The sequence below is a fragment of the Tamandua tetradactyla genome, chromosome 6 (genome assembly GCF_023851605.1).
Source record: "Tamandua tetradactyla isolate mTamTet1 chromosome 6, mTamTet1.pri, whole genome shotgun sequence".
In the NCBI taxonomy this organism is placed as follows: Eukaryota; Metazoa; Chordata; class Mammalia; order Pilosa; family Myrmecophagidae; genus Tamandua; species Tamandua tetradactyla.
Window position 1 is genome coordinate 70,383,183 of NC_135332.1, and position 18,958 is coordinate 70,402,140.

Sequence of the window (18,958 nt, forward strand, 5' to 3'; positions counted from 1 at the left end):
GCCAGCTGAAGTGCTTGCTGAGGGGAAAGGGAACATGGAATGGGTAGTGGAAGAAGGTAGTGATAAATATGAACTTCGACCACGTGATCAGTTACAGAAACGAGGACTGTAATGCTGTTTTGTTTGTGTTATACTATTTAAGTTGTAAGATATCAAGTTTAAGAATGAATGTTGCCCAAGGATTTGCACCCTATTCTGGAGAGATTTAATGTGTTTCCAGTTATATGCCGGACAGTTGAGTATTGTCAGGTAAAAGAAAAAATGTGTGCTTATTTGTTTTCATTTGGAAATTAAGTATGGTCTAAGGTGATATATATATATATATATGCCAAGTTGACAAGGGGTGGACTGTCATGGTTAGGGACAGGTGTCAACTTGGCCAAGTTGTGGTACCTGTTCATCTGATTGGGCAAGTGCTGGCCTGTCTGTTGCAATGAGGACATTTCATAGGATTAGGTCATGATCACGTCAGCTACATCCACAGCTGATTCCATTTGTAATCAGCCAAAGGGGAGTGTCTTCTGCAATTAGTGATGCTAAATCCAATCATGGGAAGCCTTTTAAGGAGGACTCAGAGGAAACAGGTCGCATTCCTGCTTTGGCTGGTGAGCCTCTCCTGTGGAGTTCATCCAGGCCATCCATTGGAGTCGTTGGCTTCGCAGCCTGCCCTGTGGATTTTGGACTCTGCATTCCTACGGTCACGTGAGACACTTTCATAAATTTTAGATTTGCAAGTGTCCCCTGTTGATTCTGTTTCTCTAGAGAACCCTAACTAATACATGGTCTCTCTTCTTAGCTGAAATTCTCCAAGTACATTCACTAATGTTAGTTCATATGAGTGAGACCATTCAGTATTTGTCTTTTTGTTTCTGGCTAATCTCATTCAGCATAATGTCCTCAAGGTCCATCCATGTTGTTACATACTTCATAGCTTTATTCTGTCTTATAGCTGCATAGTATTCCACTGTATGTATACATCACAACTTGTTTAGCCACTCATCTGTTGATAAACATTTGGGCTGTTTCCATCTCTGGCAATTGTAAATAACGCTGCAAATAATGGTGTGCAAATGTCCATTTGTGTCCTTGCCCTCATGTCCTTTGAGTAGATAACCTGACAATGATACTGCCCGATCATATGGCAATTCTATTTTTAGCTTCCTGAGGAATGGCCAAACTGCCTTCCACAGTGGTTGTACCATTTTACATTCCTACCAACAGTGGCTAAGCATACCTCTTTCTCCTCATCCTCTCCAGCACTTGTAGTTTTCTGTTTTATTGATAATGGCCATTCTGCTGGGTATGAGATGATATCTCATTGTGGTTTTGATTTGCATTTCCCTAATAACCAGGGAAGTTGAACATCTTTTCATGTGCCTTTTGGCCATTTGTATTTCCTTTTTTGAGAAGTGTCTGTTCATGTCTTTTGCCCGTTTTGTACTTGGGTTGTCTCTTTTTTGTTGTCGAATTGAACAATCTCTTTATATATTCTGGATAGTAGACCTTTATCTGATACATCGTTTCCAAATATTGTCTCCCATTGTGTAGGCTGTCTTATTTTCTTGACAGATTTCTTTGAGGCACAAAAGTGTTTAATTTTGAGGAGTTCCCATTTATTTATTCAGTGCTGGTGCTTTGGGTGTAAGATCTAGGAAATTACCTCTGTTATAACATTTGTAAGATATTTCCCTACATTTTCTTCTAAAAGTTTTATGGTCTTAGATCTAATGTTTAGGCCTTTCATACAGTTTGAATTAATTTTTGTATAGGGTGTGAGATGTGGATACTCTTTCATTCTTTTGCATGTGGATATCCAGTTCTCTAGGCATCATTTATTGAAGAGACTGTTCTGTCACAGTTGTTAGCTTAACTGCCTTATCAAAGATCAATTGTCCATAGATGAGAGGTTCTACATCTGACCAATGTATTCGATTCCATTGGTCAGTATATCTGTCTTTATGCCAATACCAACCATGCTGTTTTGACCACTGTAGCTTCCCATTTTGATACCTTTTATTTCTTTTCTTGTCTAATTGCTCTGGCTAGGACTTCCAACACAATGAATACCAATGGTGATAGTAGCCATCCTTGTCTTGTTCCTGATCTTAGGGGGGAAGTTTTCAGTTTTTCCCCATTGAGGATGATGTTAGCTGTCGGTTTGTCATTTAGCTGTCAGTTTGTCATATATTCCCTTTTTCATGTTGAGGAAGTTCCCTTCTATTTCTATCCTTTGAAGTGTTTTCAACAAGAAAAGATGTTGAATTTTGTCAAATGCCTTTTCTGCATCAATCAGTATGATCGTGTGGTTTTTCTGCTTTGATCTGTTGATATGTTGTATTACATTAATTGATTTTCTTATGTTGAATCATCCTTGCATACCTGGGATGAATCCTACTTGATCGTGGTTTGCAAGAATTTTATTGAGGATTTTTGCATCTATATTCATTAGAGAGATTGGTCTGTAATTTTCTTTTCTTGTAGTATCTTTGTCTGGCTTTGGTATGAGTTTGATGTTGGTTGGCTTCATAGAAGCCTCTTCAGTCTTTTTTTGAAGAGTTTGAGCAGGATTGATACTAATTCTTTCTTGAATGTTTGATAGAATTCACATGTGAAGCCATCTGGTCCTGAACATTGCCTTTTTGGGAGGTGCTTAATGACTAATTCAGTTTCTTTACTTGTGATTGGTTTCTTGAGGTCATCTATTTCTTCTCAAGTCAGTATTGGTTGTTCATGCCTTTCTAGGAAGTGATCCATTTCATCTACATTGTCTAGTTTATTGACATAAAGTTGTTCAACGTATCCTCTCATTGCCTCCTTTATTTCTGCTGGGTCAGTCGTTATGTCTCCCCTTCCATTTCTGATTTTATTTATTTGCATTCTCTCCTTCTTTTTGTCAGCCTCACAAAGGGTCCATCAATCTTACTGGTTTTCTCATAGAACCAGCTTCTGGTTTTGTTGATTTTCTCAATTTCATTCATTTCTGTCCTAATCTTTGTTATTTCTTTCCTTTTGGTTGCTTTGGGGTTAGTTTGCTGGTCTTTCTGTAGTTGTTTCAAGTGGACAGTTAATTTCTCGATTTTTGCCCTTTCTTCTTTTTAGATATAGGCAGTTAGGGCAATACATTTCCCTCTTAGCACTGCCTTTGCTGCATCCCATAAATTTTGATAGGTTGTGTTTTCATTTTCATTTGCCTCGATAAATTTATTGATTTCTCTTGTAATTTCTTCCTTGACCCACTAGTTGTTTAAGAATGTATTGTTGAGCCTCCATTTATTTGTGAATTTTCTAGCCCTCTGCCAGTTAATGATTTCCAGCTTCATTCTTTTATGATCTGAGAAAGTTTTTGTATGATTTCAATCTTTTTAAATTTACTGAGACTTGCTTTGTAACCCAGCAAATGGTCTGCCATTGAGAATGATCCATGAGCACTTGAGAAAAAGGTGTATCCTGCTGTCGTGTAATGTTCTATGTTTGTTAAATCTAGCTCATTTATTGTATTATATAAATTCTCTTTTTCGTTATTGATCCTCTGTCTAGATGTTCTGTCCATTGATGAGAAGGGGGAATTGAAGTCTCCAACTATTATGATAGATGTGTCTATTTCTCTTTTCAGTGTTTTCCTCATGTATTTTGGAGCACTCTGGCTTGGTGTATAAAATTTGTGATTGTTGTCTTCTTGTTGAATTGTTCCTTTTATTAATACATAGTGTCCTTGTCTCTTTTAGTTGTTTTACATTTGAATTCTAATTTGTTGGATATTAGTATAGCTATTCCTGCACTTTTCTGATTGTTGTTTGCATGAAATATCTTTCCCCAACCTTTCACTTTCAACCTATGTTTATCCTTGGGTCTAAGATATGTGTCTTCTGTAGATAACATATAGTTGGGTCCTATTTTTTAATCCATTCTACCACTCTATGTCTTTTGAGTTTAATTCATTAACATTTAGTGTTATTACTGTAAGGGCAGTACTTTCTTCTACCATTTTGCCTTTTGTATTTTATATGTTGTGGTAGTTAGATTCAGTTGTCAACTTGGCCAGGTGAAAGCACCTAGTTTTGTTGCTGTGGACATGTGCCAATGGTACATGAACCTCATCTGTTGCTCATTACATCTGCAGTTGGCTAGGAGGCGTGCCTGCTGCAATGAATAATGTTTGACTTAATTAGCTGGTGCTTAAAAGAGAGATCTCAACATAGCAAGCCCAAGCAGCTTGGCATACCTCATCTCAGCACTCACAGCTCAGCCCAGGCCTTTGGAGATGGAGAAAGGAATCATCCCATGGGAAGTTGTTGGAACTCAGAAGCCTGGAGAGAAAGCCAGCAGAGATTACCCTGAGCCTCCCCACATAAGAAAGAACCTCAGATGAAAGTTAGCTGCTTTTCCTCTGAAGAACTAATGAAATAAATTCCCTTTTATTAAAAGCCAATCCACCTCTGTGTTGCATTCCGGCAGCTAGTAAACTAGAACATATGTCATGTCTAATTTTTCTTCTTTTTACCTTTATTGATAGTCTTCATTTCTACACTTTTCTCCACACCTCTCTCTCCTGTCTGTCTCTAGTACTCCCTTTAGTATTTCTTGCAGAGCTGGTCTCTTGGTCACAAATTCTCTGTGACTTTTTGCCTGGGAGTGTTTTAATTTCCCCCTCATTTTTGAAGGACAGTTTTGCTGGATATAGATTTCTTGGTTGGCAATTTTCCTCTTTTAGTATGTTAAATATATCATCCCACTGTCTTCTCACCTCCATTGTTTCTGCCGAGACATCTATACATAGTCTTATTGTGCTTCCCTTGTATGTGATGGATTGTTTTTCTCTTGCTACCTTCAAGATTCTCTCTTTTTCTTGGACTTCTGGCATTCTGAGTAGTAAGTGTCTTGGAGTACATCTTTTTGGATCTGTTCTGTTTGGGGTATGTTGCACTTCTTGGATCGGTAATTTCAAGTCTTTCGTAAGAGTTGGGGAAATTTTCAGTGATAATTTCCTCCATTAGTTTTTCTCCTCGTTTTCCCTTCTCTTCTCCTTCGGGAACACCCACAACATGTATATTCATGCACTTCATGTTATCATTTAGTTCCCTGAGTCCTTGCTCATATTTTCCCATTCTTTTCCCTATATTTTCTTTTGCTTGTCAGATTTCAGATGTCCCATTTCCAGTTCACTGATCCTGTCTTCTGCCTCTTCTACTGTGCCTTTCATTCCCATAAGTTCTGTTATTTGTTTTCTCAGATTTTTCAATTTCTTCTTTTTCTTTGTCCCTTGCCTTCCTTATATCCTCCCTGAATTTATTATTTTATTTTCAGTGAGGTTTTCCATGTCTTTTTGAACATTCTGAATTAATGGTTTCAACTCCTGTATCTCATTTGGATTGTTGGCTTATTCTTTTGACTGGGTCATATCTTCAATTTTCCTAGTACGATTCATTATATTTTGCTGGCGTCTAGGCAGTTAATTTCCTTAATTAGTTTATTCTGGAGATGGCTTTCACTTTTTTTACCGAGGATTTTTTTGCTGGATAACTTTGTTGTCTATCTGTTTTTTGACATTCAATTCAACTTATTCTAGCTCTTTAGCTTAGGTTTTGTTTAACAGATCAGGGTTTTTCAGTTCTTGTTTTCTTGTTTATTGTCTTGCCTGTATGGTGCCTTTTTTTTTCCCTTAGAGGGTCTACGTAGGTATTATAGACCCCAGTCAGATTTTCCCAGGCAAAACCGGCCTCCTCTCAGCAGGAAAGAGTCACCTGCATCAGTTTTCCTGAGGGTGAGACCCAGCAGGTTGAAAGACTTTCCTATGATGCCTCTGGACCCTGCGTTTTTCCTGTCCTGCCCGGTATGTGGTGCTTGTCTGCCTGTTTTTTTTCTTCTCCCATCAGCCCTGCCCCGTCTGCTCTGGGGCAAAACCTAGCAACCTCAATTTTTACCTGAGGTTCAGCTGAGCTGGGAGCCTATTTTTAGTAGTCAGAATTTGTTAGTTCCATAGTTGGAGCTTGGTTGCACTCAGCCCCTGCAGCTGGTAAAGTCTCTTTCCCATTCCCGCTGGAAGGCAGCCTGTCGGGGAGGGGCACTAGCCGCCATGGCTTGGGGAACTCACGGTTCTGGGTAGGCTCGCACCCAGTCCAGCTTCTCCAGACTGGGGTACGCTGTGTGTCCAGTCACTGACATGGCCCCAGCAGTTGTTCTGTACTGTTCCTGAATATTTACTAGGTGCTCTGGAGGACAAACCAAATCCCAGTCCTCACTAAGCCACCATCTTGGCTGCTCCTCACTAAGCAGCCATCTCAGCTCCTCTCCCCCTAATACTGACATTTAGTTTTAGCGTAGTACTTAAAAAATTTTTTTTAATTGAGAAAGATAATGTATGTACAAAAAAAAAGGAAATCTCAAATAGTTATAGTTACATTTCAACAAATAGTTATGGAACAAATTTCAAAGTTTGATATGGATTACAGTTCTACAATTTCTGGATTTTCCTTCTAGCTGCTTCAAGACAACTTGTGACTAAAAGAAATAGCAATGTAATGATTTAGTGGTCAAACTCACTTGTTAAATCCTATCTTTTTTGTTATAACTCCTTCTCCTTTGATCCTTTTTCCAATCTTGAGGTTTATTTGGGCTATGCCTATTCTAAGTTTTTCAAGTTGAAAAGGAGCATAAATAATAGAGAATAGGGGGATGGAATAAATGGATTTTCTTGAAGAGGTTGTACTTAATAAAGTTTTTAAGAGAAAAAGGTTTATTTTATTATGAAATATGACATGTATATAAAAAGGCAATGAATTTAAAAGCACACCACAACAATTAGCTATAGAACAGATTTAAAGTTTAGCGTGGGTTAAAGTTCCATGATTTTAGGTTTTTCCTTCTAGCTGCTTCAAGACACTGGAGACTGAAAGCAATTTCAATATATTCGGCAGTCATACTCATTTGTTAAATCCTATCTTTTCTGTTATAACTCCTCCTTCTCTTTTGATCTTTCTCCCAATCTTGAGGGATATTTAGGCTATGCCCATTCTAAGTTTTTCATGTTGGAAAAGGCTGTCAATTATATGGGATAGAGGGATGGAACTAGCTGATGTTCTGGAAAAACTGGCCCCTCTGGGTTTCAGGATGTATCTGGCCTAGGAACCCAAATGGAGATTGTAGTTTTATGGAAAGTAATCATAATATTCTTTAGGGTTGGCAAGGATGTTTTTGGTTGGGGTTTAGCAAACTATGTGATATAGCTGAAGTTTGGGTAAGAGTCGCCTGCAGAATAACCTCACGACTCTATTTGAACTTTCAGGCACTGATACCTTATTTTGTTACAATTCTTTTCCTCCTTTTTGGTCAGGAAGGCATTGTCAATCCCATGATACACAGGCTCATCCCCGGGAGTCATAGCCCATGTTGCCAGGGAGACTGTTACCCTGGTCATGTCCCATGTAGAAGGAAGGGTAATGATTTTACGTGTAGAGTTAGGCTGAGAGAGAGGGGCCACATCTGAGCAACAAGAGAGGTCCTCTGGAAGTAACTTTTTAAGCATAGGTAAGCTTAGCTCCTATGCTTCTTAAATAAGCTTCACAAAAGCAAGCCTCGAGATCAAGGACTTGTGGCCTGTTGACTTGAGTACCTTAATGTTTGAGATGGTATCAGGGGCTTCGTTGGTGGTAAAGTTTAATAGTTCCATAGATTTTGTCCTGTCCCTCAAGGGACTTTGCCAATACTTTAAAATGATCTGTTCAACATACTCTGGGATATATCCAGGCATTACATTATGCTATACAGAATTGCAAACACTCAATCCCATTCTGGGATTGTGTTTTGGTTGTTTAAATGATTATCCAGACAGATTAAGTTAGATTAAAGAAAAGGTTTTATGATTAGAAAACTAGACTTTCCCAGCCTTCCCACCTCTTTTCTTTATTCCCCTTACAGCTTGACTTACAAGTTTATCTCACAACTTCTCCACATAGAAAATAATACCAATTTGTTTTTTCCCTCCACCAATGAATCAAGGAACTATACAAAGCTAAGTTTATAATCTTACTAAGCTGACAAAGCCAGGACACATGCTCATCAGGATGAGAAAGATAAGATGGGTAGGAGAGTTTCAGTTACTTAGACTCTGATGTTTAATGTTTTATGCACATACTGCATTTTTTTTTCTTTTTTGTTGTGGAATTGTTTGGTTTTTTTATTATTGAGGGTTTGTTGTTTTTTTTTCTTGCCTTTTTATTTTATATGTTAACATTTTTTATTGTGAAATATAACATATATACAAAAAAGCAATAAATCTCAAAGTATATTTTAAATTTTTTATTTTTTAAAAATTTATTTATTAATTAAAAATTTTAGAACAAACCAAAACATTAACATATCATTCTGTTCTACATATATAATCAGTAATTCACGATATCATCACATAGTTGCATATTCATCATCATGATCATTTCTTAGAACATCAATTCAGAAAAAAAAATAAAAAGACAACATAAAAATAAAATGAAAACAAAAAAAAAATTATACATACCATACCCCTTACTCCTCCCTTTCATTGGTCACTAGCATTTCAAACTAAATTTAACATTTGTTCCCCCCTATTATTTATTTTTATTCCATATGTTCTACTCATCTGTTGAGAAAGTAGATAAAAGGAGCATCAGACACAAGGTTTTCATAATCACACAGTCATACTGTGAAAGCTGTATCATTATACAGTCATCATCAAGAAACATGGCTACTGGAACACAGCTCCACATTTTCAGGTAGTTCCCTCCAGCCTCTCCATTTCCTCTTGGATAACAAGGTGATATCTACTTAATGCGTAAGAATAACCTTCAGGATAACCTCTTGACTCTGTTTGGAATCTCTCAGCCATTGACACTTTGTCTCATTTCACTCTTCCCCCTTTTAGTCGAGAGGGTTTTCTCAATCTCTTGATGTTGGGTCTCAGCTCATTCTAGGGTTTTTTCAATCCCTTGATGCTGAGTCTCCGCTCATTCCAAGATCTCTGTCCCACGTTGCCAGGAAGGTCCACACCCCTGGGAGTCATGTCCCACGTAGGCAGGGGGAGGGTGGTGACTTTGTTTGTTGTGTTGGCTGGAGAGAGAGGCCACATCTGAGCAACAAAAGAGGTTCTCTTGCAGGGGGACTCTTAGGCCTAAATTTAAGTAGGCTTGACCTATCCTTTCTGGGGTTAAGTTTCATATGAAGAAACCCCAGTGTATCTTTCCCTGGGTGCCTTTGATTGGACATTTCTGTAGACTTGTTTTAATTGGGACACACTGCTTGTGCACCTACTGCATTTTATACATGTCACTTTTATAGTCATGGTGATCCTTTTACTCAGATTGCTTATATGCATATGCTCGAGAGCACATGAACTATACCATATCACTGGTTTAATTTCAGAGTCCTTTTAAATTCATTGTTGAAAACATATTTATAAATCAGTTCCTTCTCTCTTTTTTTTTCTTGGTCCCTGGTGCCTATCATAGTAAAACACATATATTTTGTTATATAGTTTTAAACTAATTGAATTAGTGAGTATACAAAATTCTTAAGGTTTAGGCTCTTTAGGAAAGGGGTTGATGAAAATAGAAGACATGGAAAAGTCAGGACGCAGGAGATGTCAATGAAAAATAGGTACAGTAGACATAGGAGTAAGGAGTAACAAGAAGTTGTGATCCGAAAGTATGAAAATTTGACACCTCAGATTTTAGCAGTGGAACAGTTCTGGATGGTTAAGGTCTAGTAGCTAATCCAGTAAGTAAAATACCCTGGTAATCATGGAAAAACCTTCATGTTTTGGCATTTGAGGCTACTTTACCAAAATAGCCAGCTTCCTACCTGGTCTCTATAAATCAAAGCCCTCCACTAAACAAAGTCCAGCCTGTTCTAGTTTGCTAGCTGTCAGAATGCAATATACCTGAAATGGAATGGCTTTTAAAACGGGGAATTTAATAAGTTGCTAGTTTACAGTTCCAAGGCCGAGAAAATGTCCCAGTTAAAATAAGTCTACAGAAATGTCCAATCAAAGGCACCCAGGGAAAGATACCTTGGTTCAAGAAGGCCGATGAAGTTCAGGGTTTCTCTCTCAAGTAAGAAGGCAGATGGTGAATACGGTCACAGTTTCTCTCTCAGCTAGAAGGGCACATGACAAATATGGCGTCATCTGCTAACTTTCTCTCCTCAGTTCCGATTTCATGACGCTCCCCGGGAGGCGTTTTCCTCTTTCATCTCCAAAGGTCGCTGGTTCGTGGACTCTTTGCTTCGTGATGCTACAGCATTCTCTGCTCTCTCCGAATCACCCTTTCTCCAAAATGTTTCCTCTTTTATAGGACTCCAATAAACCAATCAAGACCCACCCAAATGGGTTGAGACATGTCCTCATCTAATCCACTTTAACAACCACTCTTGACTAAATCACATCATCCAGGGAGATGATCTGATTACAGTTTCAAACATACCGTATTGAATAGGGATTATTCTCCCTTTTTGAAATGGGACATTGATTAAAACATGGCTTTTCTAGGGGGCATACTTCCTTTCAAACCAGCACAAAAGTCCAGCCATGCACAGAAAGTTTCTAATTGGCTTTCTTTACCTCAATTTGAAGCCTGAATAGACAACCATGGATGATCAGATAGTTGAGGAAAGACTCCTACATTATAGTGAGTATAAAAGGACAAGAGTCTATTCGGGAAATAGAAGTAATGCAGGAAACCAGGGGAAAAAAAACTTCAGAAAACCCCTAGACAGTATCTTCAGATAGAATAGAGATGATTGCACATCCATAAAATAGAACAAAATGTGATGGGAAAGGAGCAATCAGAGAACAAAAAAGTTATTTTAAAAAATAAAATTTTATCACAGAGTAAGATTCAGAAGGATTGGAAAACTAGGTTGAGTCATGTTCCCAGGACATAGTACAACAGTAACAACAAAGACGGATGTGGAGCAGAAAAAATAAGTTATAGGGGATCAATCCATGGTGTTCAATTTGTTATAATTTGAAAAACAAGAGAAGAATTTTCAAGAAGATAGAGCTAAAAGATATATGCTATGTACAACTAATGGGTAGGGGAACACCACCAAGGCTCATGAAATTCCAGAATCCTAGGGATAAAGAGATATTATACATTTCCATAGGAAACAAATATAACCTAACCAGGACCAGGAATCAAAATGACAGCAGACTTCTCTTGAGTAGTACTGGATGGTAGGCTAAATGGCACAATTCCTTCAAAACTAATTTTCAACCTAGCATTCTGTACTTAGCCAAGACACCAGACAAACTAAAAGGTAGCCTAAAGTTATTTTAGACATGCTGGTCTCCAAAAATTGACCTCCAGTGCATTCTTTCTTGGAGGATGTTTCCTCAAATTGAGAGCGTAATTAAAGAAGGAAAAAGACCAGAGAAGTCACAGGATAATTGAATTAATAAATTTGTATCAGCATTGGTAGATGGATGATGATGTTTTGCTGAGGTTTTTGCCATGGATGATGATGTTTTGCTGAGGTTTTTGCCATGTTGTTACTTCTGCTAAGTGTGAATTTCTCCTTTCTACTTATCAGTGTGGTTCTCAACTGGAGATAGAAATGCAAAGTTTAATGTAAAGAATAAACTGCGATATGACAAAAGAGTTACTATATAGGATATAAGAAAACTAGCTAAGACTGCTTCCAGCCCAGAGGGCTGGATTGAAGGCTCTGGAAAGGAGATTTTCAGAGTGTGTGTGTTTGTGTATATGTGTCTGGGGTGCTGGTGGGCTGGAGAGGGGTGTGTGTAATTTTTTAAACTTTGGATTTTTATAGGAAAGATGCTGCAAAAGGAAAAGAAAAACAAGTAGAAACTAGAAAAAAAAACAGCTCTGCAAAGATCACAGTATATTACTTAGCTGTACAGCAAACATGTACATATTCTTTATAAAGTAAATGCTATAATTGTTAATGTCTCAAATTTATACATTAAGAAATAACATTCCAGGCATATTAAAGCTGTGAAGGAATTTATCCTCCCGATGCATATTGGAGTATATAATTAAGTGAAAAAAGAATAATGAAGAAATGTAATAAATAGTATGCTTCCATATTTTTAAAAAGAGTAGTATATGAATAGTGGTATAAAGAGGATTTTCTTAAAGATAACCGAGAAACTGTTGACATTTGTTCCTTCTAAGAAGACAGCTTACAGTCACTGGAAAAGAAGTCTTTTTATTATATTTACTTACTGTTTATATTTTTTTCCATGAGAATGTATTACTTTATGTAATAAAAATAATTAAATGAAAAATGGCAAAAAATGTACACTGGAAGTTAAAGGAAGAAGAGATTACTGCTATAAGAGAAAAATTTAGATGAAGTTTTGTTAAATAACATACATTTGGGTTAAATTTTGTCATATAGACATGAGCACGAACAGGAAAGTATAAAATACCTTGGGGCTACATGGATTCTTTATAATATTTTATTTTGCTATTACAGTACAATCTTAACTGTATTGCCAAGGGAATAGCTGGCTCTAATTCACAATAGAGATGAGCAAAAGTCATTTTTATCCATCTGATATTAAATATCTTTTAAAAATGTAACCTATATTTGCCTACTTTATTAATTTTAGTATCTGAAGATAATTTAAGGGTCTCACAGTGCTGTAGATCAAGTAAGTGTAGCAGTAGGTGTGGGCAGCCATTTGCTATCCTCTCTTCATTGTTCATCTCTTCCCTAGATGGGACAACAGCATGATGTCATACCGGCTCACCCCTCCCAGGGGTTGCCTTTAATGTGAAAACATTCCTAGAAAGTATTATCTAAGATAAGGAACCATAACCTTTTCCGACTTGAAAAATGTACATACCTCCTTTCAAACCAGTATTTCTCAACTTCAGCTGAACATTGGCATTATCTGGAAGCTTTAAAAAATGCTGAGGTCTAAGTTACATTCCCAGAGATTTAGTTAACATGGGTTGCATGCAATTTTGGTATTTTAAGGTGTTTAAGCTTCCCAGTTAATTCTGATAGCTCAAGAACCATTGTTTTAAAGGAAGAGTATTCTCACAAACCTGCCTCCCTGTACCCTGTGCCCCCACCCACCCACCCCCTCCCTGTATTTAGGCATTTAAGTATCATTATGACAGTATTTAAGTTGTACAAACTAACATCAGGTTGAAATTCCTTTTGCATGTATTGTAAATAAGACACATATACAAATTAAAATAAACTCCAAAAACATTAATGGATGGGTGATGATGTTTTGCTGTGGCTTTTGTACATGACCTGCCTCCCCACCTCTTATCAGTCTGGGTCCAATTTGGAGGTAAAACCGTACAGTGATATTAATAGGGAAAATGTTTAATATAAAGAGTAGTTAAAACTGTGATAGAGTAACTGAAGAAGCTACATGTACACTGTTGCTGAGGGAGAATACCTGAGGAAGGACAACCTTGGAAGGGATCACCCTCTCCAAAGCTAGAGTCCTACATCATTGAAGAAGGTATAGCCCTCTGCCCTCTGCAGCAGAAAGCATGAAGCACACGGTGCCTGTGAGCAAGCCACGGCCAGTTGCTAGGCTTGTGGGCATGCAGAGGGGATGGAGATACCAGTACAGTGGGGAGCAGGAGTATCACAAGAGGGAAAACTATCATGGCACTCGTGGGCAGGTGATCTGGAGCTCACAGAACCAGGCCTGCAGAGTGGCCGCGGGACTGTGCGTTCTGGGCACCTGCCTAGAGCAGAGCATCACAGGCTGTCTTCAGACCCACACTGTGGACCCCACCATACAGCAGCCTGGAAGGCTAGGAGAACCTCTTCCTGCCTATCCCTCTGGTGCCCTCTGCTGAGCTTAAATCATTGCACTCACTGTAAAGGAGTGCCTTAAGCACTCTTACCCAGAGATGTCATGAAGAGGGAATTTGGAGCTGACAGGCAGTAAATTAATAACTGTCACACCGCCTATGCCAGTCAGACTCCTTTGTGTCATTAACCCTTGATTGTTTGGCTGCCTGACTCTGCCGGGTGGTATTGTTCTCTGCTGTGCTCCAGCGCAGCCTTCTGTATTCTCACTACAATGTGCAGGAATCTTTGTTTAATGAACATCAGTTTATAAAACAAATGTGTAATTTTAGTCTATGTATGAATCACTTCCAAAGAATCTGGTTTGTTTGGGCTAGAGTAGAACCCAGGAATCAACATTTTTAGTGGATACCCAGGTGATTCTGATCACTTTGGGCCTTGAAAGAGCAATACTGGTCTGTAACTACAAGAGAGGGACTGTATCTTGCTCCTTTCTGTGCTCCCTGCTTTCCTAATGCAGTGCCTAATAGGAGACTGGTGCTCAAGAAGTATGAGCTGAATGAATGAGACATCTGAGCCACTAAATAAGTCAGAGTAATGTGCCAAGGTCCTAGAAAATGTGCACAGGTATAGAAGGAAATGCCCGTTTCTAACACCTGTTCTCAAAGTGTACTCCTTTCTACCACGTGTGGGAGTCTCCTTGGCTCGGAAGCTAATACTTTAACTTTTTGTTTGTTTGCTTAAAATGGGTGTTATACTAATAACACCTTTCTTTTGTATTATCAGGGAGAAAGAACAAGAAACACAAGAAGAGGAACGTTTGATGGAAGAAAAGAAAAAGAAAAAGCAGGAAGAAAAGAAAAAGAAGGAAGGTGCTCAGAAAAAGGTTTGGCTAAAGTTACTCCTAACTTTCATTGTCTCATCATGTTGTCTCATTTACATTATCATAGCCATTACGTGACTAGTACATTTCAGTGTACTACTTTTGAAAATCAATATTCTAAATCTATACTTAGTGAATAATAGATACTGTACTAGTGTAATGAATATGGGGTTATGGATCCAAATTGCCTTTCTTAAAGAGAATAACTAGAGATATTACAGTTGTGTTTTAAAGAAGTTTCATTTTAGTTTATGAAAGTAAAGAATGTCCATGGCATTCTATTTAAAATTAACTGTCCTGAACAACCATGTCTAAGAGAAAAGTAAAGGGCAATTTAACTGATTTCATTAGAAAACCTAGAAATAATTTTTGTGGCTTTGTCAAAATTTTTTTTAATAAATTCTGTTAGTAAATATTAAAAAGTAAAATGTTCCACTGTAAACCTTGTAGTTACACTTAAGTTTTATGGCATTTAAATACTAAGTTATGCCATTTATTTCTTTTCATTTTCTTTTTTTTAAATTGAGAAAAATCTTCAGACACATATTTTCTATACATGATGCACAATCACTGGCTCACAATATCATCACATAGCTGTATATTCATCACCATGATCATTTTTTAGAACATTTGCATCATTCCAGAAAAATAAATAAAAAGAAAAAAGAAAAAACATACACCTTACCCTTCCCTCTCATTGACCATTAGTATTTCAATCTACTCAACTTATTGTAACCTTTGTTCCCCCTAGTATTTGCTTATTTCTTATCCATATTTTTTACTTATCTGTCCATACCCTGGATATAAGGAGCATCAGACACAAGGTTCTCACAATCTCACAGTCACATTGTATACGTTTTACCTTTATACAATTGTCTTCAAGAATCTAGGCTACTGGAACATAGCTCAACAGTTTCAAGTATTTCCCTCTAGCCACTCCAATACACCACAAACTAAAAAGGGATATCTATGTAATGCATTAAAATAACCTCCAAGATAACCTTTTGACTCCGTTTGAAATCTCTCAGCCACTGACACTTTATTTTTTCTCATTTCTGTCTTCCCTCTTTTGGTAAAGAAGACTTTCTCAGTCTCTTGATGTCAAGGTCCTGGCTTATCCCAGGCTTTCTGTCCCACATTGCCAGGGAGATTTAAACCCCTAGGAGTCATGTCCCACATAGGAGGGAAGGCAGTGAGTTCACATGCTGCATTGGCTTAGAGAGAGAGGCCACATCTGAGCAACAAAAGAGATTCTCTTGAGGGTAACTCTTAGGGCTAATTTTAAGTAGGCTTAGCCTGTCTTTTGCAGGATAAGTTTCATAGGGACAAACCCCAAGATCAGGCTCGGCTTATTGATTTGGTTGTCCCCACTGCTTGTGAAAGTATCAGAAATTCTCCAAATGGGGAAGTTGAACTTCTCCCCATTCCTAAAAGGAAACCCTGCAAATACTTCTTTTTCACTGCCCAGATTATTCTGGAATTTATTGGGGCATCACACTAACGTGGACTAACCAACAAAATCTCATTTCCTATTCAAGATTCCATGTACTTATAGTGTTCAACTAAACTGACCATACAAGTTAAATTAGGAAATGTGTTACCCAAATGTAAATTTTGCACCAAATAAACATCTCACCCTTTAGTCTCACCCAGAAGTTGAGGTTTTAAAATATAGACAATATCATTCTTTGCCTAGTCTTCTAGTATACCTTAGTCTATCCACATCAGCTTCATTCATATCTCTAGTTGAAGTCTGATACCCTTTTCAACTTTTTAAATCGTTCCTTTATGGGGTGCTTTTCTCTCTTTTAGCTTCAGAGTTCTAACTCTTGAGTCTCAGGTGTCACATAAGTACCCAAAGTTTCTGGGAAAGACCATGTTATATACAAACAGCTCAGTATCTCAGAATTTAGAATTAACAGTTACACCAAATGAATTTATGTGACAGTTGTAAGAGCTTACTATCTAGGACCCTTTACAATAAGCCCCAACCTGATAACCCATGCTCTCAACTTTAGTTCACCGAATTTTCTTATTACGTTTAGTCCATATGAGTGAAGCATGAAAATATTTTGTCTTTTTCTCCTGACATTTCATTCAACATACAGCTCTTAAGGTAAAGTTTCATTCACCTAGTTGTATGCCTCACAACTTCATTCCTTCTTGTGACCACTCAGTAGTCCATTGTATGTATTCACCATAGTTCCCCTTTCCATTCCTCATCATTGTACCCTTAAGCCGCCTCCATTGTTGTGGATCAGGAACAGTGTCGCCATTAACACCAATGTGCAAATGTCCATTCCTGTCGCCACACTCAGTTCCTCTAGGTATATACTGAGCAACCAGGTTTCAGGATCATATGGCAAACCCACCTTAGCCTTCTGTGGAACCACCACACTGTCCTCCAAGGGGCTGCACCTCTCGTTTTCCTACCAACAGTGAATAGGTACATCTCTCTGCATTTTCTCTAGTGCTTGTTGCTCTCTGTTCATTTTTAAACAGTTTTATTCACACATCATAAAATCCAGCCTAATTGTATAGACCTTCCTTCGCCACTCTACTCTATCTGAAGACATTTCTTTTCTTCCACACAGTAATCCATACCCCTTTCCCCATCCCCCCACCTGTTGACATTCAGTTTTGGCATTATTGCCATTTATTTTTGTTGTTGCCTCGTTTAATATATTTTGTATTTTGAATACCTTTTATACTGTTAATATAGAGCTTACGTGAATTCCAGAGTAGCGTATTTTGCCCTTCAATCATTTAGTATGTAATCAATGGCATGTAGACAATTGTACATTTTTCCCAATTACAAATTATAATAAACTGGGCAAAAACTTGTTTTTAAAATTTCAAATGTTAAAAATCTGCTTGTCAGCTTTTATAGATGTGTGCGTCCTATATTATTATTCCTAAACAGTTTCTGATTTTTTTTTTCAGGCTGCTGATCAAAAAACCAAAGGTAAGTTTCTTTAAATTTGGGGGGAATACGTTTTATGGTAGTACTGGAACTTTTTATGGTGAACATGACATCTTTTTTAAACTGATGGTTAATAACAAAGAATCTAACCCAGCTTTTGAAGCTTCTCTTTATTATTTACTGTGAAGTTCTTTAGTTTAGCACTGGTTTTACATCTATATCTCATTGGCATTTACTTAATCTCAAAATGCTTGAAGAATGTTATGTTAGTTTTGTAAACAATGCGTTTTCATCTTCTATTGGTTTGATTCCCACCAAACAAGGATTAAATTTATAAAAATTGATCCAATTTTAAGATGAACCAAAGAGTACTGACTTTTTTTTAAAGCTTCCACTTTTTCATTGGCTGCTATTAGAATAAAAAGAGAGATATTTTCTTTCTGTATTCCTTCTTTGCTTATTGATATGTAAAAGTCTCCTTTTTTTTGGTTTAATCCTCCAAGTCCAAAGTTTGCTTATTATTTGCCTACTGGGTATTTACTGAAACACATGTCATTGTCACTATAACTTTGACATCCCTTTGATTGACTAGAGATTCAGAAGAAGCAGAAAGGGGAGTGACAGTCTGAGTCTCTTCATTTTATATTGGATAAGTTTAGGTACCTTGTAGTGGTGAATAGCACACGATCAGGAGTTGCACACAACCGCTCTGTTTAATTTGGGGCAAGCTGTTCACTTCTTTAACCTGCATTTTTCTTGTATTTAAAATGAGAAAGGTAATCGTACCTGCCTCATTAAGTGTTGTGAGGAGGTCAGTGCCTAGCACATAGCAGCCATATTTACTGTTCTTATTTATTCGCGCCATCACATGTATATACACAATTGCATATGAAGACACATGACTATAAAGGTTTTTGTGACAGAGTGCTGGCTCAGGCCACACTACTGCTAATATTCTACTTTTGTTTGATGTTTTGTAGTTTAGACAATGAAGTTTCTATTATCTCACCTGAACTGCCTAGTTGAGCAGGACAAGTATTAGATTATAGATGAAGAAATGGAGGCTCGTATTAGGAATTACACAGCGTGTTCTTGATCTAGTAGTTAGTAGTAAAGACCAGACTCAAGTAAGCCTAGAGCTTTTGACCCCAGTGGATTTGGCCTTGGGTGCCTTTAGATGAGCGTCTCATTAAAAGTTGGATTTAATGTAAAATAAATGTATGGAAGTAAATATTAAAGGGCAACATAGTGAAACAGAAAATTTCCTCACTTCTGCTCTCAGGAATACTGATTTTGCATAACACTTCTTTTTAAAAGAGTACAAAGGGTTGTGGTACAGAATTAGATCAAGTTATGATCTTGAATGAAAAACATTGATT

The 18,958-nt window shown here is 37.5% G+C and overlaps 1 protein-coding gene across 5 annotated transcripts in view; it reads left to right on the forward strand.

Annotated features, from left to right (window-relative positions):
- The window catches only part of TNRC6C (trinucleotide repeat containing adaptor 6C), a 182,636-nt gene that overhangs the window by 63,786 nt on the left and 99,892 nt on the right, over window positions 1–18,958 (forward strand). For all 5 annotated transcript variants that reach the window (XM_077166090.1, XM_077166094.1, XM_077166093.1 and 2 more), the window contains exons 2-3: window positions 14,560–14,659; window positions 17,600–17,621. In XM_077166090.1, the coding sequence (XP_077022205.1) occupies window positions 14,560–14,659; window positions 17,600–17,621 (122 nt within the window). The remainder of the gene's footprint in view (window positions 1–14,559; window positions 14,660–17,599; window positions 17,622–18,958) is intronic.